Source organism: Psittacula echo, assembly GCF_963264785.1.
Source record: "Psittacula echo genome assembly, chromosome: 17".
Lineage (NCBI taxonomy): Eukaryota > Metazoa > Chordata > Aves > Psittaciformes > Psittacidae > Psittacula > Psittacula echo.
In genome coordinates this window covers 3,991,691-4,015,561 of record NC_137753.1, presented here as the reverse complement: position 1 = coordinate 4,015,561, position 23,871 = coordinate 3,991,691, and the positions used below count along the sequence as shown (strand labels likewise).

At 40.7% G+C, this 23,871-nt stretch overlaps 1 protein-coding gene across 1 annotated transcript in view; it reads left to right on the top strand.

Moving 5' to 3' along the window:
* PEX14 (peroxisomal biogenesis factor 14) overlaps positions 1-23,871 on the top strand; it is a 76,463-nt gene that overhangs the window by 1,012 nt on the left and 51,580 nt on the right. Inside the window, exon 2 of the mRNA XM_080631198.1 lies at positions 5,890-5,937. Coding sequence (XP_080487324.1) covers positions 5,890-5,937 — 48 coding nt within the window. The remainder of the gene's footprint in view (positions 1-5,889; positions 5,938-23,871) is intronic.

The window sequence follows — 23,871 nt, the reverse complement described above, 5'->3', positions numbered from 1 at the left end:
CAGTCACCTGCACTGGCTTGCTCACCATGAGCGTAACTTGGGTTTCATTGGGAACTCTACCTGCCTCAAAGTTAGTGGCAGTGCTGTCATCACACCAGTGTCTCAAACAGACTCCTGTGTCTGTCATACCAATGGGGTTTTGTAAAACCTTTCAGGTGGCTGCAGAGGACCCCCCTGCAGCCAGCAGGAGATGAAAGGTCTGGCAGCAACAGGGAAGAAAATGGACCAAAGTCTGCTTTTATGTGTTTGAACTAAACTGAAACAGGAAAGAATTACATTAAATTTATACCCTAGCCGGCACAAATCTCCTCCTGAGCCAAGTTACCACACTCATAGCAGGCTTGCTGGGCAGTTTTGTATTGGCTATGTGCTTTCATCAGTCATAGTTTGAGGTCCATTCCTCATGCTTCCAGTGAGTGCTTTCAGCATGGGGAATCCTGAAACAACCCACGTCTGATCCATAAGCCCCTTGAGTGGTCTACAAGGCAGCAGCCTAGAGGTTTCTGAGAAGGAAATATGGTTAATTGGCAAATGTGGTTGCCTGGAAAGCGTTCAAGTTCTCTTCAGTTGGATATAGTATCCTCCCGTTGCACCCTTCTAAAAAATACATTCGTTTAGTGGGGTTTTTTACCACAAAATAAGGCTTGATGTTTGGAAGTGGAAAAGTTGTGCTTTTTAATGAGCCTTGTGAATGCAGCCAGAGCATCCCCTGGGCTTTAAAATTAAGGACATAAAGAAAGCCCCCAGTCACTGTATCCATAGTGAAAAATGGGAATGGTAACACTTACTGTGTGTAGCAGGGAGAGTTAAGAGGCATTGTCTGTGAAGAACATAGTGAACATAGAACATACTTGTGCTGCTTTCCAAATCAGGAAGAGTTTGAGGTAAGGTAGGATACCTGGGCTGCAAAGTTAACTTTTCACCTCAGGGATTATTTTATGAGGGCTGTGATGAGGAGGGGGGTGGTTTGAAGGTGGGTGACAATGGTCAGTTAACACCTCTCCTGCTGGATTCTGTCACACTGGATGTAAAAGCGCTGGCAAATTAATTGCACCCCTTTTGATTCCTGTCATGACTTCTGTTTGAAGGGCAGCTCTGGTGGTCTGCCTTGCTTCAGGTATATGAGGTAATGCTCCAGTTCAGCTAAAGCAAACCACGCTAATATTTACCCCCTCCACACGCTCCAGGAGCAGCCGTGCTTGGGTATTACCTTTCCTCCTTCCTCAGGTTGTGAGCAGACAGAGGGAGGTTCTGTCTGTCCAGGGCTGTTGGTGCCTGCTTGTGACAGATGTCAGCGTCCTCACCACCTAGTATATGTCTTACACTGCTTGCATATTCCTCATCCAGAACTCTGGTTGGGAAGCTTCAGTGCTCCCAAATTCTCTTGGCTTGGATGGGATTTGAAAGAGTTTTGCAGCTTTGGCCAGAAAGAAAAGGTGTCATTGAAGAATGTGTAGCGCAGTAGATAAAGTCTTAAGGGGACAATTTTGGAATAAACCCCATGAAAATGTCTAGCAAAATCTAAGTGCCACTGTCATGCAACCATTGCGGTTTTGACACTGTTAGCAGTGTGCATAAAAAGTTGTCCCTGTTGCACACTAAATATTTAGAGAACTAAAAAAAATATTTGCTTTCTACCACTGAAGATGTTTATTTGCTGTTAAGCATTCAACATAAGGCTAGGAGTAATAGCACTGCCTTGCTTAACATGTTTATGTTTGGGTCCTGTCGTGTTTCCTATTACAAATCTAGTTAGTTTAGATGCTAAAAGGGAGTGTCAGATATCTTTTGGCTTATTATCTGTTTTTCTTAGCTTAATTTTCTCATTCTCATGAATTAAAATATTGCTTCAAGCAGTGTGGGGAGAGGGAGAGTGTTGCAGCTCAAATTAGATAAAAAGGCAATAAACACTTCTACCAGAGATTTTAAAATACTCATTTTTGTTTAGAAATCATGTTCCTTGGGCCTTTAAGGATGTCTTTACTATAAAATATACAGAAAGAAAGATCCCATCACTCTGTGCTATCCCTTATAGTAAAAGAAAGGGAAAAGCAAGATAACGGTATAGCCTGTGAAGCAGAATAGCCAATTTTTCATGGGTATCTGTATTTCTTTGATGCTGAATGCTTGGACGGTGTATGTGGCGAGGCTTGGCTCAGCCAGCAGCCCAGTCCTCTGGCGTTCCATTTAGCCCTAATCCGACTGTGAGAGAAATTGAAATTCTTTAACATTAGTTGGCAGTGATGTTGTAGGTTTAGACACATATGTCTAAATTTTTCCAAGTTTCTAAGTTTGGGACACAAAATGATACCTAATTATCTGTACAGTTATGTGTAGAGGCTGAGAATTCCGTAGCCTGGAAGTCAGGATGTAGCTGGTCTTGGAGTCCTAAAAGGCTTGAAATTGTTAAAGTCAGTGGCTGAACCATTGAGTTGGTACCAGACTGGTAGTACAGTTACGGAGGTCAGATAAGCAGAGTGGATTCTGGATGTGGGATTCTTTTGTTTGTTTCATGACACTGGAAGGCTCACTATGCTAAAACCAGATTGCATAGTAATTTAATATAAGAGACTGAGAAAGGAGAGATGACAAGGTGAGCAGAATGCATTGATATTTCAACATCTGTTATACTTGGTGATATTCTCTTAATGTGGTTTAGTAGGGAAGAAAGCAGAGTACTAAAGCCCAAATCTAACTTATTTTCTTTCTAAAGCTTTGTTATTCCCACTTTGTATGGAGTCTACCATGTAGCTGCATTTTTTTTGTCGTGTAAGGAAGTAGTTCAAGGAAATTTCAGAGATGTTGAAAGATGCCTGATTTGTTGCTCCGGAGACTGAATTCCTTAGTTGCATTGTTAGTCAGTATATAGGTAAATTTTCCTCGCCACTTGCTTGTAGCTCCTTACTGTTAAGCCTCTGGATTCTCTGCCTTAAAGGATGGTTTTTATGGTGAAGTTAAATGCTCTCTGGACTATGATGTCCATTGTTTCATTAAATACAGGATATTAGACAGTCATTCCGTGGAAAGGATAGAATCCTCCCTGACTTACCTTGCAGCTAATGTGTTCTGGGGGGTTACTGTCCCCTACTTTATAAAACTAGTTCCTTTGCTGTTACACTATGCCTTGTACTTGGAAATCTTGCTAGAAGGAAAATGCAGATCTCATTTAGAATATTGGTAGCTTTGGACAATGCAGCCAAAGTACCATAAATTACCTGACTCATTGTACAAATATAATTGGGTTATGTGCAATAAAAATCAGAATTTCTGAGTATTTGTCTTCAGGATCCAGAGTCTAACCTGTCAATATAATACATGTTTCTCACAGTACCCTTGGCTTCATTTGAAATCCTTCTTTGGTCAGTTTCCCAGATTGACCAGATTTTATGTAGAATATTTATTGTCTATGTCGATGAACACTGGTGCAGCTCCTTGGGGCAAAACATACAAGCTCTGGTACTTGAGATGCTCTGGGAATTTTCTGAGGATATGAATTCTGTGGTGGTTTTTCCTTCTTTGTGCCTTTGTGACATTGCTGTTTGCATCACACATCTGTAGTTTCTCTCTTTTTAAAGTCAGCCTAACTACTTAAAATTCTTTGGATTTTCCTTGAAACATGCTACAGAAGAGTGAAACATGTATACTCTTAGGAAACACTGCAAATGGCTTGATGGAACAGTTCCATGAAATAGTAGTTAACAGTTATAGATACTTGATTGAAGTATTCAACAGAATTTTATCTGTGCTGTTCTGTCTGCCTCTGTTAAGCAGTTTTGACGCTGTGCTAACTGAATTTGATGAATTTGGTGAATCAGACCCTAGTATTTTAGAGTATTAGCCAGGGTGGGATACCTGTGTTAGTCCTGGGATTTAATAATGATGATATGATCTATTGATCATATGCGCCAAGTAGGTTTATCCACACCCAAATCAGGTTTGGTTAATTTATTAATAAATCATGCAAGCTATATTCTTGTGTTGATTCTCATATGTTTTCCATATTTTTGGAGGAGTGGATGGATCTTGAGACTATTCATTAGTTTTCTTTCATCCAGCTCTAAAAGTTTGGAGAGCAGAAATACTCTGCATATAAAAATGGGAAGCCAATGACAGGGTAGAAGAGAGAAGTGCCCTGATCTTGGTATCACATAGCACTGTCTCCACTGCAGACAGAGTGGGCAGTGTGACTTCCAGGGAGGTGTTAAAGCTGATATTTGCAGTGCTTATGTCAAGTGAATTCTTAGTGGCTGAAATTTTTGCAGCTATATAGTGAGGTAACAAAAATGATGGTGACTGCACCTAAGCAGACTAAAGAGCCCAGCTGTGAGGTGTGGCTGGGCCCTGATGATGATGCTTAGGTCTGGAAGCAGCTGAGCTGCACTATATTTGAGTTTCTGGCACCCTCTTGTGGTAAATACCTATTTTTATCTATATTTTTTGAGTTGCTTTGTAGATGGGGAAAAAAAAGTATTGAGATACTTTGAAGGTGTAGTGTGTTAACATAAAAGTGATGAATAGAACTGGAGGACGGGAAGTCACTTAAGGACCTTGATGCTCTCTCTTGGAAGTTGTATCTTTCCCTATACTCAATGACAAAAATCCCTTTTCTCTAACTGCTTCTCAAAACTTGATTTCATTACTAATCAAACTGAAGTTTTTTACCACTGAGGTGACCAGTATGTGTCACCTCTCCTCAGATAAAACAGCCCACAGTGAAGGCAGTGTGGTTTAGACCATCTTAACATCGGGTGAATCCTGTTTGAAAGCAGATGGTTGACCAAGCTAAGTTTATTTTATGGTAAAACCTAGGTGTCTCTACCTTGGGAGAGCTGATACACTCCAGTTACACAAAGAAGATCAAACTGTTTTGGGTTTTTTTTGGCAGTGAAGAAAAGCTCTGGGAGTAATTCTTTGAAACTTGGGACTATGCTAAAGTGTTGTGCCTCTTCTTGATGAATACAAACAAAACTGCATGTGAGCCTGGAGAGTGGAAGCTCTTGAATCTTAAGTCTAGTCCAATTTTCGGTTTGCTGACCTGCTTTTAATCACAGTTTCCTTTCCTCCTGTGTACCAGCCTTTCCTAGTGTGCAAGAAAGGGTGTTCAGCATCTGCCCTAAACTGTGTCTTTTAATTATGTGTGGGAAACAAGCATGGTAGTGGTATTGCTGACATGTCTGAGGTTTAGTTAAATCATAGTAATTTTGAAATCCTTAGAAGAATAGTGCAGAACAGAAAGAGTGCATTACTGGATCATGGAAATGGGAGAAGCTTGGTGTCAAATTTAAGTCTAGTCCTTCTAAAGAGGAAAAAGTGAGCCATGGAATCAAAGTGAGGTACTTTTACATTCACCTCAATACTTCAGCCTTCTGCAGCGTTTCTTCTCTTTAGTATTGCAGAATTCTTTATGGATGTCAAGTACCCATCACGTCCCTTTGAGACAGGCAAATGATTATCCTCATTTCATGTATGATTTAAGTGCTGTGTCTTATACCATGCAGTGTGACAAGTGTTGCAGTAAAGAGTTTAGCAGAGGGTTCCCAGTTTGATGCTGTTTGTTCATTGCTCCATGTATTTCAGAGTTTGAGTTAAGGTGAACATTTCTTTCATGTCATCTCTCAGCAGCCTCTCTGAGTCTTAAGTGCTGGCTCCCTAAAGCAAGTTCTGCCGATTCTGTGAATTCTGTTGTTTTAAATGAGGACTTCTGGAACTATTTTTTTTCCTGTGATTCTGACCTTTTTGTCTTCAGTAAATCACAGGACCGGTACCAATAGCAGAACCAATTGTGTCTGCCTAAATCCTGCTCATAGGACGCGTGGTCTTAACAGATAAGTAGTTCTGATTGTGTCCATCAGGTGGCAATGTAACCTCACTGTTCTTTTTGCTTTACAGGCTGGCTCCTGCCCCGCGACTGAAAATGCAGCATCTCGGGAGCCGCTGGTAAGTTCTTCGAGAAGCAGCATATATTTTTGCTGATAACGTAGTATAGATGAGGTGTTCTCTTTGCTGCATTATTTTGCATCCATTGCTTTGCTTTTCTAAGGAGCTGGTGCTTTGTGAAAAACGTGTAAACTGCCTTATGCCCTGCTGTTGACCTTTGACCTGTAGCCATAACCTCCTGTCTTTCTGGGGTTAGAAATGGGTCACCTAGGCCACTGAGTTGTGCTTGAGCATGGACTGTTTGTCCTAAGGGTGTGCAATGTATGCTCTTGATCAGTGTGCTTCCTTAGTACAGAATCTGAAGAAAGACCTGTGCAGCATAATTTAAACTGAGATTCTTATTGCTATTGTCTAATAAAAACTCCCTCTGCAATTCAGAGACTTCATTCAAGCTGCCTTTATATTCAGATGCTCCCAGAGTGAGCTTAGAAGTGTCTGGCAACTGGCCTTGCATGTGATCCAATGTTTTCACTCTAGAACCATTTTGGAAAAAGCTTGGGTTTTTTTTTTGTGATGATAACTAAAAGAACCCTGTTTTGTTTTCTTTTTTATGGTGATGGAGGGGTGGTAAGTGAGCCACTATTCTCTGGAGCTGCAGAATATATATATATATATATATTTTATATCTATCTATCTATCTATATATAATCTTCTCTTTTTTTTTTTTCCTTCCTCTTCAGCCATCTATAACTCAGTCAAAGCCTTGTCAAAATGCTTAGCCCATGTTATTGTCCTAAACATATAAATCTCTAATTGAGATTCTTCTCTGGCTTTCATTTGGTGATCATAGTGAATACAAGCTGTTTGCAGTGAGAAGACTTAAGTACTTTCCATAATGGTGTGGCACTGGCCACATCAAAGTATTTTTACCTTGTAACTCTTATCTGGAGAACACAGGAGATGATTTTTACAAGAAAGAGATATGAGTAAAGACTGTGACCTGGGAAGGGTCAGTAAAATGTACCTAATGAAAGGGATGTTTGTGAGATGTGTTAAGCTCTGCAGTGAAAACCTCTTTAGTAACACTACGCCATCCCATAGACATCTGTACGTGAGATTAACTAGAGTTATTATTAACACCATGTGCTTTTTGATGGATTTTGTGGTTTGGTTTTTTTGGGTTTGTTCCCCTCCACCTTAGGAAGGTCATAGCAGGCAGAAGATCATCACACCCTGTAATGGTCAACAGTTTGTTCTCTTTCTCAAGGCAGATTCTAACATTACCTTTGATTTAATTAATTTCTTACTGTATGTGCAACTGAAGAATTGCTCAGAGGAAGCACATAGCAGTTGTGTATCTTTCTTTATATGTGTATATTTCTACCACATAAAAATATTTATACATTTAAAGAACTCCAACATAAACTTTGTTCTCACAATGGTGAGTCTAGTGTGTGAGCTAATTAAAGCCCTTTGAAAGGTGGAGGTTTTCTCCTTATTTTTTCTTTTCATATATTAAACTCTCACAGTCTTTGTCACGTTTGCTTAGGAATCATTATTACTTCCAGCTGAGTATGTGTAGAAGCCTTATTAAATGAGCAGTTCAGTTCTGTGAGCCAGATGACCTAACTTCCACCACACTACTGTGGCTTCTCTGTAGCCAGGATCATGCATGCTGCCTTCTAATGCATGCAGTAGATGTCAGTCCATGAAGCAGACTTGTGGGCACATGGGATCATGCTATAAAAATGTTTATGGAAACACCAGAACAAACTGTGGCATGAATCCAGCAAATGGCTCTGTATGGGAAGACATTTGCTCCAGCTTATCATTGCTGACTTCAAATCTGGTGCAAAGGAGTTGAAGATGACTTAGAGAATCCAGAGGAGGGAGAAAAGAGTCTAATGGCCAACTTCTGCTCTGTACCTTTTCACCTTTTTTGACTTAATTGGTGACTGAAAGTACTCAGTGCTTTACAAGACTGAAACCTGGTCAGAACATACAGGTGGTGTTACACACAAGAATAAGACAGCAATAGAATTAAGCATCTTGTGTCATATCAGCAGATGCCATTATAGGTTCAAACTGATTTTGTGTTGTATTTGTGATTCTAATGGACACTGTATTCTGCCAGGTGCTAATACCTTCTGCTCTGTGCTCCGAGGCACCATCTTCCTTGTCCTCTGTTACCCCTACAGTCTGCTGCTTTCAACAGGAATCCAGGAGAAGCAATGATTTCTAGCTGTTTGTAGGAGGACTTCAGTGTTCTACAAGATCATATAGCAGATGTAGTCTGACACACCATATTGTGTCCAGCATTTTGGGTCTTCAGAGAATACCTTACTAAGGTTTATGGCCTTAACTGAGGCCTTCAGAACAGAGCCCTCAAAACTAATGTCACACTCCTAATTGCGTTTTCTTCAGTCCACTTCTGATGTTTTGAACTACCAAAAGGGAGATAAGGGACTCAGTGTCCATGCTATTAATCCCTTGAGTTATCCAGTGTCCTTACAATAAACTGTCCTAACTGAAAAACACTCCCTAATAAGAGGTCATTGTGTAACAGCACTGACAGTGGAGAATGAGTTGGAGGGGGATGGGGAAAGCTGTAATTTTTGCAGCAGAGAGCGGACACTCATTTCCCTGGCTGTCGGTCTTGCCCCATTAAAATTTGCCGTGTAGCTCCATAGTGGGAAGTGTAACCTTGTGTTAGCAGAGTGTCAGCATCTCGCTCTGCTGCTGTTTACAGCCACGTTTGTCATCGTCAGTGCAGGATCAGCTTCTCCTTGAGTCCAGCTTATCAATGAACACTGCTGCATCCCTTTCTGCTTGTATGTGCAGCCACCTCTGATAAGCCTCTCAACACTTGTGGAATTGGAATAGGTTTGTCTTTTTGCAGCCACTCAAAGTCCTGGGTTGTGCAAAAGGCGTAACTACAAAGGACAAATCCCCTTTCTGTGAGATTAAAGCATTTGAAATTCCCCTTTTTTCTTGAATCTTTGTTTCTTCAGTCTAGTTTCTCTCTCTAGTGTAGTTATGTCATCTTTTTTATTTCTCTTTTTCGCTTGCTTTGACTCTCCCTAGCAGCATCTTTTAGCTTTTTTAACCATATTGTGCTGCTTTCGAGACGTTATCAAGAGCTTGAGTATGTTTGCCATTGGCCTGTGCTTTCTGCCAAATGTGCTGCAGTTCAAATTGCAGCTCTGAAGGTTGTATACATGAGAGCCTCTATGATGAGCCTGGGTTGTAGGAAGAACCTAAGGAAGCAGAGCTTGTAAGTGAGGCCTTTCCACATGCTGCTTGTTTGTTGTTTGTTTTTTTTCTTTTCTCTTCTTGCCACAAAACATGCTCATTCCCTTGCTGGTGCTTGGTATCTGAAAGATGTACAAATTGTAAATATGAAAGTACTGGTTATAAATGTAAAACACTCTCTTGGTTTCTCACTAAGTTACGAAATCCCTGGGTCATGGTATAAAGACCAGGATATTTCTTTTGCAAGATTGTTTAACTTTTCTTCTTTTATGTTTAGCATGTGCTGTTTCTTTCTGTTTTTTGCTGCAGGTGATAGCAGTTAGCACTGAAATATGGACATTTTATTCCCTTTCTAACACATTGTCCAAAGGTACAAGGTAACAGGAATTACCGCTACCTCTATAGCATTTAGTGTAGAGTTTGTTGGGATGTGCTGGAGCCCTCGTAGCTTTCCCCACCCTTTGTTAAACTTATCTTCAAAATTGTAAGGGTCATGATACTGGCCAGAATACTTATTATACCCCTTTTTGTGCACACATCATAGGGTACACTGCACACATTCATTATTGTGTTTAGAGAACATGTCCATGTTATCTTCATTTGCTAGAAAAGCTGATTGAGATTCAGGTTAACTGTTTGGCCATGTTCATCCAGCAAGTTGGTGTAAGGCCTAGTCTGTTGGGCTGGTAAATGAGATAATTTCTATTTCAGGGCCTTCATTCTGCCTCTTTTATTTCTTTGGAAAAGCCTCTGGTCTTGCACATGTCATACATATTTTTTAAAGTGATTGTGGTATACTGCTACTTCCGTAGTTCATCCTTTTCCTGGTTTTGAGTAATTTTCTGGTGATTGAGGGATAATGAAAAAATGGAGAGCAGAAAAGACACTTGACATTTCTATATCCAATGTGTATCCACAGGCACAAAGTCACATCAGTCAGTATATCCACCCTGAACACATTCAGTTTTGTATGTATCTTTGCTTTCCTGAACCATCAGTTGAGATCTCAAATTGAAGCTGTGATTGGGGCTTGGTTCTGGGTATATTTAATTCCCCTAAGTTTTTTGTGTTCAGTTGCTAAGTTTCCTTGGAAGTAAACCAGTGAGGTTTGTGATGTGTGCTTATGATGGATAAAACTTCTGAAATTGAAACTGGGCAGTTAGTTACCCTTTTCTCAGCTGCTTGGATTTGGGTGCTTAGCATTCAGTGACAGACAATAGAATTACTAGATCCTTTCTGTTTCATTGCCTCCTTTTAAACCTTATCTATTCTGTTAAGCTTCCTTGTAAGTAGCCTGTGGTTAAAGAGAATTTCATTTAGGTTTCTGAGAAAGGAGCTTAGCAATTGAGATTTTAAGTTTCACTACTTTTAGCTCTAACTGCTGTAATTAGAAGTTGATGGAGCCTAAACGATATCAACACCGTGGTCTTTAACCATGTGAACAAACCATGAGTGGGAATGAGGAAAGGTTACAGAACTGTGTTGTCAGATTTGAGAGAGCTTGTTGGGACTAATGTTAGTTAATGTTAGTACTGTAACTAACTAATGTTACTTAGAGTACTCAGAATCCACTTTTTATGAATAAGCCTTTGGGCACATTGAGAATCCATTTCCCTCTACTTCTCATGAAACAGTAAATGCTCTTTCTCCCCTATCAAAACCTACAGAAAACAAGATACATGAGAATTTTTTAAAGATTCTGCTTTGCCTGAAATTGTTGTTTGAAATGAAGACAACAGTATTTTCACTGAAAAGCTCATACTTTCTTTTCAGGAGCACATTGTTAGGCAAGGGATACCATAGTATCCTTTTCCTTTCTTTTAAAGTTCAAAGGTCCTGCTCTAGATTTGTAGAAAAATGTGACTTTTTTCAGAAGGACTTTTGTTTCCAGAAATGACATGAGGGACTGGAGTCTACTGGAGGGACACTCCCCAACACGCTTTTGCTTTCCATTTTGCCAGCCTTTGTTGTTTAAGATGAGATTTATACCTGTTTACTGTACAAATCTTCTGTCTGCCACACTGGGTTTGTTCAGAGTGGTGGCCTACACTGAATGATTCTCTAAAAGTAAATCCATCCAGAGGGGTTTCCAGACAGCCAGAGTCAGTAGGCAACTAACTTATAGCCCCCAGTGAAACATCAGTCAGGATAATTTACCACTGTCAGCAGGAGGGAAAGAGAGACTCAGCTTTGTGACCTCCCGTGCAGGCAGTAACCCTAGTGGTGTGATAAAGCTGCAGTTGGGCAGGGGAGGCCCTGGATGTGTTGCTGTGGATTCCCAGTGCTGGGCAATAATTCCATCAGGCTGTGGAGGGCAATTGCTGTGCAGATTTCGATTTTATTGGGCCATGAAGAGGGAGCCAGAGTTATGTGACTGCTTCACAGAACATCCTTTGGTTTGCTGTATTCCTTTGGAATTCTCTAATTTACTGAAACAGACCCCTCTTGTGTTTGACCTTTTGATAAGTTTGAGATTATTAGGGTTTTTTCCTGTTTTTGTCTGTTAGCTCTGTGTGTTCATTGACTTCATTTGTTGTTCATGCAAAATATGCTCGCTTAATCTGTCAGTCCCTTTACTCTGTTGATTTAGACAAATATGATGCACAATGCAAATACGCTTAGTAGTAATTAAAGGAACACTGTCACGTCAAGTTAAATTGCCTATCTGAGGTCAATGAGACAGGGTTTTTTTGGGGGATTTCCTTAAATCCCAGTTTTAAAAGAGGGTGGACTATCATAGTTTGGGATATAAATTCTGTTGTAGTATTATACAACAATGTATGAAAGCTAAAAGCTTGCAGGAGTTACAGGCCAAAGCAGGTTAAGACCCTTTCAGGCTGTGCAAAATGTGATAATGGCTTTGTCTGTTCCTGAGAGTTTACAGGTTAAACAACTGGGTGAGGCAGCATAACAACTAGGATTGGTACCATCATTTTCTATTACTAACACTGTGGTGAGTATCTGTGCAGAAGCGAGTTGTGAAAGCAGTCCCTACTTGCTTTTCAGGCAACCAACATTACAGGTCAGAAGACTTTTAGGATGGTTTTTAAGTAATTGTAATACTCTTAAGTTGTTCTTTACAAAACCTGCAAAGAAATTAAAGTACTAGGAGTCAGGTTAGAATCTTTTTAATGTTAGGTGTGATTTGACTCCCAGAGATCCCAGATCTCTCACTGAAGGTAAGCACTTTGTGACATTGGAAAAAAAACCAACCAAGAACGCTGACACACAGTTGGGAAATACTTAAAGCTACTTGATATTTTCCCCTTGAGAAAAATGGGTTTAACTATGTTCATATGATGTTTTGGGGGTCTAAACATGCTACACCTTCAAATTCTTTTTTACAGGTCATGGCCTGCTTTGCTGTCAGCTGGCTGCTCTGCATGAGTTGGCAGCCCAGCTCTTTGCCTGCTCAGTAAGATTGGGAGCACTTTGCTGTGTGCATCCCAGCACATCCCTTGGAAAGGGTCCTATGAATTTCAAACCAGTGACAGTGGCACAGCAAAGGGATGCCTGCACAGTGTGCATCTTGGTAATTATGGGGTGTGGGATCAAGGTGAGAGAACAGTATCATTTCAGCTACATGTGTGTGGAAAATATGCTATGTGCAGAACAACTTGTAGAGGGCAGCAATTGCCCACAGTTCTTTCTGCTTAAGGAGAGAAGGGACCAGCTTAAGAACTTCACAGGAGTCTCTGCCTTTTTAGCTTCTTGAAATAACTTTATGGAGGAGACTTGTTCTTTGGAGTGTCTCTTGACTCCACATTATTAAATTCCTAATCTGGAAAGTGTTTACTACAGATTCTTAATTCTTCTCCTATCTCTCATACCACTGAGCAGTTGGACTTTTTTGCCGATACCCAGATGATGCCTGTGTCATTGTTACTGCAATCAAAAGAGTCTAATGACAGCTAGTGATTCTTACAAGATTACAACTGCCTACATGTGATAACTTGAACAAATTTTCCCCAACTTTGATGGGGGAGTACATCCTTAGCACTTTCAGCACCAGGATTTGCCAAATTTAGGAACTTGAGAGGTGGTATAATTTCTGGATTTGGAGTTCCTAACCAACTTACTTCAGACTTTCCCTGCTTTTCATGTTTCTTGTATTTCTTTGTCACTTACATTGCAAATCCTTCCAAGCATCTTAATAGTTTGGGGTTGGTTTTGTTTTGGTTTATTTTTTACATAGCTCTTCTGCTTGTGTAGCCCATGTCCTTTTCCCAGTTGTGATCCCATGGCACACCATGGCTATTTTGACAATTGCATTTCTGGAAAAGTAACAATGAAAATATGCTTTTTTTTTTTTTTTTAGTAGAAGGATTTTATAGCTGGACAGAAGCAAGAGAGGGAGCTTCATATCATCAGCCCCACAATGTGCCCCGCTTTTTTACATTATCTGTTTTATCTTTGGGTCAGAGCAGGATTTTCCTCTGCTGTCAACTTCCTCCTTTGTCAAGCATCTGAGTGACCTGCATGATGGTTGTTATTCCTTGGGATACCATTGTACAGCAGAGTACATCTTGCTGCAGTGGAGTTTCCCTGCTGTACAGTGAGAATTTCCTGTGTCTTCTTTCCATCTTGCTTCTCCTGTTTGTTTTGTGTGCCACCCTAAGTGGTTCCTTTCCTCCTTAAGCATCTGCACCCTTCAGATGTTTGCAGACAGTTATCACATAATTTCTGCTTTCCCCCACCCCCATCCTAGTCTCTTAGCCAAGCTCTACATATTTAGCTCATTTAATCTTTCCTCATAAGTCAAGCCCATAATTGACAGCTCTGACATGAAGAGTCGCATTGGTTACACATGCTGCCAACAGGATATAAATACTTTCTGTGCAGTGATTGAGAATTACAGTCAAGACTGAGACAAGCCCCCCTGACACTGTATTTTTTGACAACCCTTTTCTCAACATCAAGTTGCCACAATCCTGTAAAGATGGATTTAGTTCTCACTCCAGTGGTCAGCTACCAAGCGCCCAATATGCTTCAAAGCAGTGGTATTAGGTCAGTTGGGAAATGCAGTACTAAAGCCCCATGGGATTCCAGTCTCACCCTAAATTCTTACAGAGGTGGTGGTCCCTTCTTTGCTAGGCATGCAGGTGCCTTAAGCTGCTGAAGGTCATTCCTTCTGGGAAGGCAAAGCTCAGCTCTGTGCAGCTTAGTGTGTTACTTGAAGTGAATGGGTCTTGCTGTACACATGTGAAATGAAAGGTGTTGCAGGCAGTGCCCATGCATGTGTGTAAGCACTGACATCAGGAGGCTCACAGCTCTGGTGCTGGCCCGGATCCTTTGTGCAGATACTCTTGGCACTGATGTTCTTCATTGTCTCTGCCAAAAGGAAGCTGAGGATGCTATTGATCCGATTGGCATAGCTCTGAACAAGTTTGGGGTTCTTGCTTATACATGTAGGACCTGGGGAGAGGCTTTTAGTCTTACCCAGAAAGGAATTTACTGCAGTGGCAGAAGAGGTAACTCTGTACTACGTGTCCATGGCTTGCTACATACAGATCTGTTTCCAGCTAAACATATTTGGAGGTAGCTTTAGGTTACTTGTCGCCTCATGTTTGCTGCATTCTCTTGAAGAAAATAGGTGCAGCTAACTAAAGTTGAGGAACTGGTAAATGAATTGTCTAGCCTCTAATGTTGCATTCAGTGAAGCTTCCTATGATACAGCTTCCCCAGCGGGGCTAGTTCACAAACATTACATGTATTATTGCAAAGCATGCAACATAAAGAGAGCATTTATGAAAGGGAATATCAGAGGAAACATTATAGCAGGGACCTTATAGCCTTTCCATTATTATGGTTTAAATCTTGACATGGTCTTTATTTGCAGTGACACTGGGACCAGTAAAGAAGTGTTTTTTCTCTTCCCCTCCCCTCCCCTTTCTCCCATCTCCCTTTCATTCTTTTCTTCCACATCCTGTTCTGAAGCTGTGGTGCAGAGATACAAATCGTTAAACATGCAAGTAGTCAGAGAGCCAGGTTTCAGTTTGTGTGGAATCAGCCCCTTTTGACTCAGAAGTTGGAAACCAGATGACTCACTGTGATGCATGTTTGTTGTTTTTAATAACTGTCATTTTGCAAAATATGGTCAAAGCTTCAAACCATGACTTGTGGAGTAGGGGTGGTGTGTATTTATTTTTAATTTGGGAGGCTATAAGCTGGAATGTGTTTGTAGCTGCAGCCTGCCCTTAAAATCGGAGATAAAATAAATTAAAGCATTGACAGTGTGAAAGATTTTTGAGATAATTTTTTCCTCTTACCTGAAAAATACTTTTTTTTTCCTTGATCAATTCCTTGAAAAGTCTCCAGGTGCCAAACATCTGGTGGGATTTCAGGCCCCTGGTTTATGTTTATGATTTTTAATATATACCCAAAGGGACAGGTTTCTTAAAAAGAAAGCAAGCAGATGTTTTTCATTTGTGGAGTTTTAAAGAATAAATGCCATTCCTGCTTTATCATTCCAATTTCTAACAAAATTGTCATCTATTTCCTTTCTTCTGTAAGCAGCTAGCAAATGTAGTATTTTAGTGGCAGAATTCCCTATCAATAAAATCTCTTAGCAGTATGGAAAATATGAAAATTTCTACACATTTCATTTTCTAGAGATTTATTACTGCTTGTACAACAGTTTGTAAACTGTAAGCTCAGTATTAAGTGCTTTATGAGTTTTTTGTGGTTTACTTTCTAATTTGCCTTAAGAAGCACTGTTTTAATTTGTTGAAGTTCTACCAGTTTGTTTTGCAGGTCAGTTAATTTTCAGGCACTCCATCACAGAGCAGAGCTATACCAGTATAAAATCTGTGTATGTGAAAACACAATTTCACCGTAGATATCAAACTGTGTGTAGTGGCCTTATGGCAGAAGTCATTGTGGTCATGGATTTTCCTCCAGTTCAGTTTTCAGATTTGGATGCTTTGTAACCGTTTCTATCATGATTTATATTATGGTCTTTGGCAATTTCTATTGCAAAATGAAGTGCTGTGGTATAGTCCAAGGGACTCCTACCCTACCTCAGCCTGTTGCTTCTTGTTAGAGGGCAAAAAGGTAGCTACTGATTTGACACAGAGAATTCAAGTTTGAGTTCTGCTTTTAGACTGAGATGGGGTATCTCTCTCTCTAGTGGTAGAAGTGCTAAAAGAAACGTACTGCCTTCAATCTGAGGAGCTATGGATACATGTGCTGGCTCCTCCTGGACAGCTGTGGTTTACCTGTTTTGTTATTCTGATTAGGAAAGAAATAGGTTTTGGTCTTTATTTTTTAAAGTGAACGTATTTGCTTGTGAAAGGTAGTGAAGCGATGGCTTTGGAAGCTGAAATCCTCTTCTCAAAAAACTGAAACTGCAAGCTGTGATAGCAGCGTTGCAGGATTCCCCACCGGCATGACATGGAAGGGACCCCCCTGGTTCCCCAAGAGATGAGAAGAGAATTTGGTCTCTAGCGCATTCAATGCTTGACTTCCCTCTGAAGCTGCCAAGAAGGATGCCAATTTTTCCATTTAGCTGACTATTGTATAGACCTTAAAAGGGAAGGTTTTAATGCAGTTGGCTGCAATATAGACTGTTAAAGGGAAGTTATTTATTTCAACTGGCTGCTGTATGGATTATTACAAGGGCATTCTTTTAGCTGCAGTTGCTATATTGACTAGTGAATGTGCTGGGCTGTATTGCTAGTAGCTGTCATATTGACTGTTAGAGAAAAGATCTGTATTTAAGCCATAACACTGCACTGGGATCTCCCAGGCAGGATATTAATGCTAATTCATCTGCTCACCCCCTGCTGTGAGTGTTATTTGTTTAAATCTGTAGAATCCCACAGCGCATTTATATCCTCGCTAGAGTGAGCTCCGCTCCCTGTAATTATTTAACATTATATGCTGATATAAATTGTAACAGTTAAAGAATGGTAATGAGTAGCAAAAAAACACAAACTTAACCTTAGAAATGGCAGAGTCAGCTCTTAAAACAACAGCCAGCAACTTTCACTGTTCTCTGTCTTTTCCCAAGTCCATATGCACAATATTGTGCATACATTATGTGTGTGCGTGTGTGTTCATGCTCGCACTGGCAACTGTGCCAGGCAAGGCTGTAATTATGCAGAATGTACTGTGAAACTTATGCACACACTCATAATTACATACAGTGCCTACGTACAGCAAGTTTTATCTCTTTGCAGCTCAGCTTCTTGATGAGTTGCTCTGATAGGTGATTTGAGTTGGGGCTACCTTACTGACAGAGGAAATGGAGCCCCTGGATTCTTCTCGCAGGGAATGCGTGTCCGAAGGTTAAGCTGGAAGCCATCGGGTGTCACTGTTGCTCTGTGCAGGCTCAGCTGGCAGTGGATTTGTCTGGCAGTAAAAACTGGACTTTGAAAGTAGTATTTTTGGCTATAAACATCTAAGGCATTTACGCATAATTTATATATAAAGTGCATGTCCATACAACACCACTTAACGTGTGGGTGGAGTGAGTGGAGGTAGCTCTATTGTGTGTTAGCTGAATTTCTTTGCAGTTTCTGTTGCCTATTATAGCATTCTTGTCCCAAACTGACATGCAAGATGGCCAGCTACTGCAGAATAGCTGTTGCGTTCTGCTCTAGAAGTGACTGTAGTTCAACAGTGGAGGTGACCTGATTCCTGTATATAATGTTCACATTAAGGTGTGGGTAGATTTTTGGGTTTATGATGTACGCAATTGTGGTGTAGAAACAACAGGATTATATTCAGTTGAGATTTTTTAAGAGCTTGGGGCTTTAAAAGGTACCGTAAAAAATTGTTAACTGTAGTATATTTGTGTCAGAGCTCATAGAAGAAAAAAGTTTGCATTAAACCAGTTCATCAATAGTATAAGAAAACTTGCATTTAAAGTATAAGTATACTTATGCTGACTTAAAATGGAGACAACAGAGAAAAGTCATGTAAATAGCAAAGAAAATGTATTTTAAAGAGACTTCTTTGTAATTTCTGTCCCCTCTGATTTCAGGTAGGGAGTAAAAGCTGGCGTAAGAGGAGCTGAGCTTGTACTTGATTTGCAGAGTAGCATGATGGTCGGTTGGGCTGCGTTGGCAGCATGGACCTGTGCCAGACTTCACCACAATTCATACTGTGTCAGTTTAATAAATGCACTACTTAAATTATGAAATTACAAAAGAAAAAAGAGAATGCACTTATTCAGACTCTTAATACATTAAAAATAAGGCATTAAAACACTGCCTTTTTTTTTTTTCCCTTCCAGAATCAATAATGAACAGGAAGGGTTGTAGACATTAACAGTCATGGACATTCAAGCTCTTATACATAAATTATCTTAGAAAAATGCACATAAGACTTGAATAATGTAAATACATTAATGCATTTAATAATTTAAACATTAAAGCGCATTCAGGAATTCGTGGCAGAAGCTGTTCTGAGATAAGGAACGGTCCTGGAAGTTGTGTGTCCCAAGATCGATGGCTGGTTTCTCCTTGAGAAAACTCTCTAGGGAAGTCAAGCAGTATGACTGGAGTGACCGCCTGTCCTACGAAATCCCAGGACATTAGCCAGCTCTTTTGCTTTTCAGCTCCCATTCTCTCTCCACCACATGCATGAACACATGCATTCAGAGTATCCTGTGGTCCAGACAAGGCCAGTGTGCATTTTGCCATTTCTTTTTTTTTTGCATTGTGGTGCAGTTTGTCTAGAAATTAAATGAAGCAGCTTTATAGAAGGAAAATGCCTTGGCTAAGGGTGAAATACCAATAAATGCTACAGAAACTGCCTGAAAGACGTTCTGAGATACTATGTGGGATAGGAAGAACTGCTTGGATAGTCTGTGGACTCTAATCCACTACTTCTCCTGGGAGACAGAAACATAAGTCTTAAGTACAAAGAGTGGAATGGGAATCCTCTTCTTAGAGGGCATTGCATGGACCTGTAATTCAGACTCCATCCTAGGTGTCGGTTGGAGAGAGTGAGGCTTTGGGAAATCATGCTCTCCAGGAATGCTTGGCTCTTTCTTGAGGCGCTGAAAACCACAAGGTTGTCTCTGGTGTAATGACAAGTTAAGGGGGTTTATTCTGTTCTTGTCTCACTGCTCTTTGGATTGAAGCACCTTCAGCACTGTAGCAGCACCTAACTGGCACGCCACGGTCCCCCTTGTGCGAGATGTTTTCCTGAGGATTTTGAGCTGCGTCAATTTTGCTGATGTAATTAAGTTTGAAAGGTGCTGTATCGACCACTCATGCCATTTCTCCTTGGTTTCGAGCTTTGCTTTCTTTGGCTCTTCCGCAGGCAGGTGCTTTGGAGGTCATTTGCACCCCACAGTCCCACTTACAAAGTGGTGTAAGGTATCCTGCTTAGGCCTAGATACTGACGGAACTAATGATGGATCTAATAAAAAAGAGCTTAGTCTGATCCCAAAGGGAGAAGAGTTGGGTTGGTTAATTAAAGGAGCCTGGCACAGGGCACCTAGTAATTATAGGTGCAAGAAGTCTGAATTTGAAGAGGACTGTGCAGCTGGAGAAGGATAGGGAGGCACCCAGAACTCTGCAGGCTGTGGGCAAGAATGCAGCAAAACCAGATCTGGAAATCAGACTCTGGCAGAATTCCGTGGTGAATTCTTATTTATTCCATTTTTTAATGAGGACCTGAATCTCTCCTCCTGCGTTTATGTTTTTGCATGCACATGCGTATGTATAATTCCAGTAACACCCTATGGCTGGGAGGGTGATTTTATTAAAGACCAGAAGATTGAGAGGCAGATGTTTTAAGAGGCACAGGCCTTGCCCTATAGTAGTTTGGAATAATTAATGCTGACTGCTGCATTGGTTGTATTATCGATGCTACTGGGTCTTTATCTCAAGCATCATCTCAACACCCATGAGTCTGTATCACTGTAGGGCAGAGCTTTTGAAGGCAAAGGGGCTGAGGCCACCAGGACCTGCTGGGAAATTGCTCCTGAGCTCCTATGTAGGTGTGGGGTGGGGAACAGTGCTATGTCATCACATTGTCATCACCAGTGCTATGTCTCTTTATAGTTAAGTTCCTTAAAGCAGCATTTCTCAGGCTTAGGTTATAACCCCCAAAGGGGTGCAAAAGGCTTCAAAGGAAGTCACAAAGTAACTAGCCAGTAAACAGCTTTCTACTTGTAATTGCTATTAGGAGTTCTGTTCCTCCTCGTTTGTAGAGTTAGCATTTATTCCAGTAACTCTCATTTTCCTGAAAGAACTCGCTGCCATCTCAGCTGAAGAGTATGAGATGAGCAACGCCAACAGATGAGTGTAAAAGGGAGTCAAAGCTTGCATAAAGTTTTAGTAAACTTTATTTTCCAGGGATAAGCTCTGCAAATGTTGCCTGAAACAAATCTATTAACTTTACTTTACAAGATAAAGAGGCTTTTTTTGTCCCCAGTGGAGTTCTCAGTAGGCCCCATCTGGGGAAGGTGGGACTGTCTGTACAAAAATGTATGGTTTGTTTTAGTGTTCAGGGCTAAATAATGAGGCGAGGAAACCGTAGCTCTTATTCTGCCCTTAGAGCTGACATGCTGTACACTGGTAGGTGGCTCACCCTAGAAAATTAAATGCTAGTTTCAAAGGAATCTGGGTCAAATGCCGAAAAGCACCAGTTTCATCAAACTACAGGAGATGGTCCATGGAAGAAAATTGCCTTGAGAATTTGACTGAGTGTATGTATGTGCTCCTTGGCTGTCGTGAGTGTAAACTAAACCAATGTTAACTTGAGACACCTATTTTTTTATGTTGCAGTGGATTAGGGGAATGCTCATGGTCATTTTTTCCAGTTCAAGGTGACTTTATAGCTTCTGATCACTTGTACAAAGCCAGAGCCCTCAGTTTTCCCATCTCAAGCAGGCAGTACCCCTGTGTACATAGAATAAATTTTGAGCCTCCCACACCTGAAAGGCAGAAGCATCGCCGGTGGTAGAACAGGGGTGTGTCTGTTGCATGTGGGAAGCTCCTGCAGGGGATTTTTCATAATCCAGGGCCTGTTGAGGAGAGGACTTGAGTGATGGGATGCTCTGGATGTGGCCTGCAGGGAAAACAGAGGAGTGGGTGGGGATCTCCCTAGGCTCTCATGGCTTAACGGCCACATTTAGCTGTATTTAAGAGGCGTAAGCATTTATAGTAAATTCTACTGCTATATCACAGCCTGATTTCTGCTCTTCTAGCTTTGTCTCCATGGGGGTATTCCATGCTTTATCCCATTTCACAGCCTGAACTTTTCCCCTATTTAGAGGATTACATGGGGCAGAGAGGTAAGGAGAAAGGGAATCTTGCCATTACTCCACCTCTTTATCTCTCTAACTCCATGTATATCTATCTGCCTACTCTCACAGGGGCCAAGCTTTCTGCCTTCCAAAACCCTGCTCTGAAACTGCTGATTCAAGCAGGTAGGAACTTTAGGGCTCGTTGTGGAATAAATGCCTCCTGCGTGCTCCCCTGGCACTGGGATTTCCTCTCTGATTTATCATGCTCAGGTCCGCTAATGTCCCTTGACTAAACTGGCATGGTGTGATGGTGTGAAGGTCATTTTATATGTGCCATATACATTTCCGGAGACATGATGGGAGGGTAGGACATCTGAAACAGCATATCCTGCTGGGAAAAGGAGGAAGAAAAGGATAGTCTGGCTCTTCTTTTCACAGCCTCTTGTGGTGGGATGAAGGTTTTGACAGCCTAATTCAGCATTTAGAGAAAGAACCAAGCAGAAAGATTCCCCCTCACCCACTTCTTGCAGCCCAGCTGTGACAAACTGACAGATAATTAACAAATCAAGACCTCCTATTAGCCTTGTCCCTGATGCATTAAAGCAGCTCTTATGTTGCATGTGTCCTTTAGCAAATGCCTGTACTTTATGGCTTAGAGTGAGGTGGGTAGATCACTTTCAAAAGGCAGAGGGTTCTCTGGGGTGTCAATGCACAGATATTTCCAGGAATGAGAGAAGTTGTTTCTAAAAGAAAATGGTGGACAGTAGATGAGAAGGCTGTACCACAGCTGGATGGGAGCTACTCTAATGGTACAGTGTGTGTATGTGATATCTCCTGGGAATACAGGACTGAAACAGATGCATGGAATTATTATTGAGTCCTTGTTTTTACAGAAAATGACACACATTGAAGCAGCAATTGATAGGACAGGTTTTTTGACTGGCACTAACCAAGCCTGTAAAAATTACATGTCAGGAAATGTGGTTTGTGGTAGAAACAGATCTAATGCGTAGACCTTAATATTACATTGTGGGTAGTATATTGGTGCCCTTCCTTTCTGTACTCTAGTTGCTGAAACTGCATGGGTGAGCCCAAACAAGCCACCTTCTCGTCACTTTAGCTCGACTCATTTGGAGAAGAATGAGGAAGAGTGTCAATATCCTTCTAGTTCCAGATGTTTAATAGACACAAGCCATTGGTTCAGCTTAACACATGTTAAAGGAGAGAGAGAGATCTAATTGCATCAAAGCCACTCTTAAGTTCATGTATGTGGAGCCCATCAAGCTGAAAGCATCCAGACAGCATCTGCTGTTATCAAATCACTCTTGAGTCGAGCTAATTAAAATAGAGCTTCATTTTTCTGAACCATTGTTTGGCAGGAATTCGAAACAGGTCTAACCCAATTTCTGTGTGTTTATGAGCCTTTATTATATCAAAAGTACTTTTCTGTAAATGTACAGGGCAGTGTTAAATGAATTGATCCGCACTGTATCACTGTAGATGCACTATGGACTTCCTAATGATTTCTCTTCTAGCTTTTTCCAGATATGCCCCAGAAAGCTTGCTTTGTCCCTTATCGTGTCATCTTCTTTCTCTGTTTTCCTTTCTATCTCACTCTCAAGAAAGTAAATGTCCTTGTATTTCTTTCTTTCATATCCTCCTCCTCCACTCTATTGGGATTTTTGTATTATTAAAACATTTACACATTTGCTGCCACATGCAAATGCAGAATAATAAACCAGGACTCTATACTCCAGACAGGAGGAGGAGGTCTCTCACCACTGATTCTTACCCAGTACTCATCCCTGTTGATTACAGGGGACAGAGGTGTTGAATCTGTTTGCTGTAGGAATATTTTTCCCCTTATTTTTTTATTTTCAACAATTTACATTGCGTGTGCAAATTCTAGGTATCACATTCCCCTTTATAATTTGCTACATACCAAGCACAAAAGTTAAAGAGATGTAGAAATTGCTCCCTTAAGACAGGTTGGACTCTTTGGCATCTAAAAGCTAATTCATGAATATTCTCTGCAGCACAAGAATACCACATATAGGGCCAGTGACTTCAGAACACGAGTGTGCATAGCAGCCCAGTGAAACAGCACAATCGGGAATTAACTATTTTTCTGGCACCCAGTATAATCTGAGGATGATATTCTTAAATCTTAAATTTATTTCTGAATAGTGGATTTAGATGACAAAAAGGAGGAAGTAAAGGATTAGCGTTAGATAACATTCCTGAGAGTGATCTGTCAGGAAATCTTGAAAAGGTAGGAAAGACTTTTGGATTATGAAAAATAGGTGGACAAAATAAAAAATAAAAATTCTTTCTGAAATATAAGTGTAAATATAAATATAAATATATACTTTCCGTTTAAGGAAGTCTTCTTTGTTTAACTCAGTTAATTCACCTTGAAATGGAATTTAAGTGCATTTTATTTTGCATATAATATATTCTATTCTGAAGGCATATATTCAACTCCTCTGCGTAAAGCTTAAGAGCAGCATGCATAAACTGATACCAGAAGCAATTGC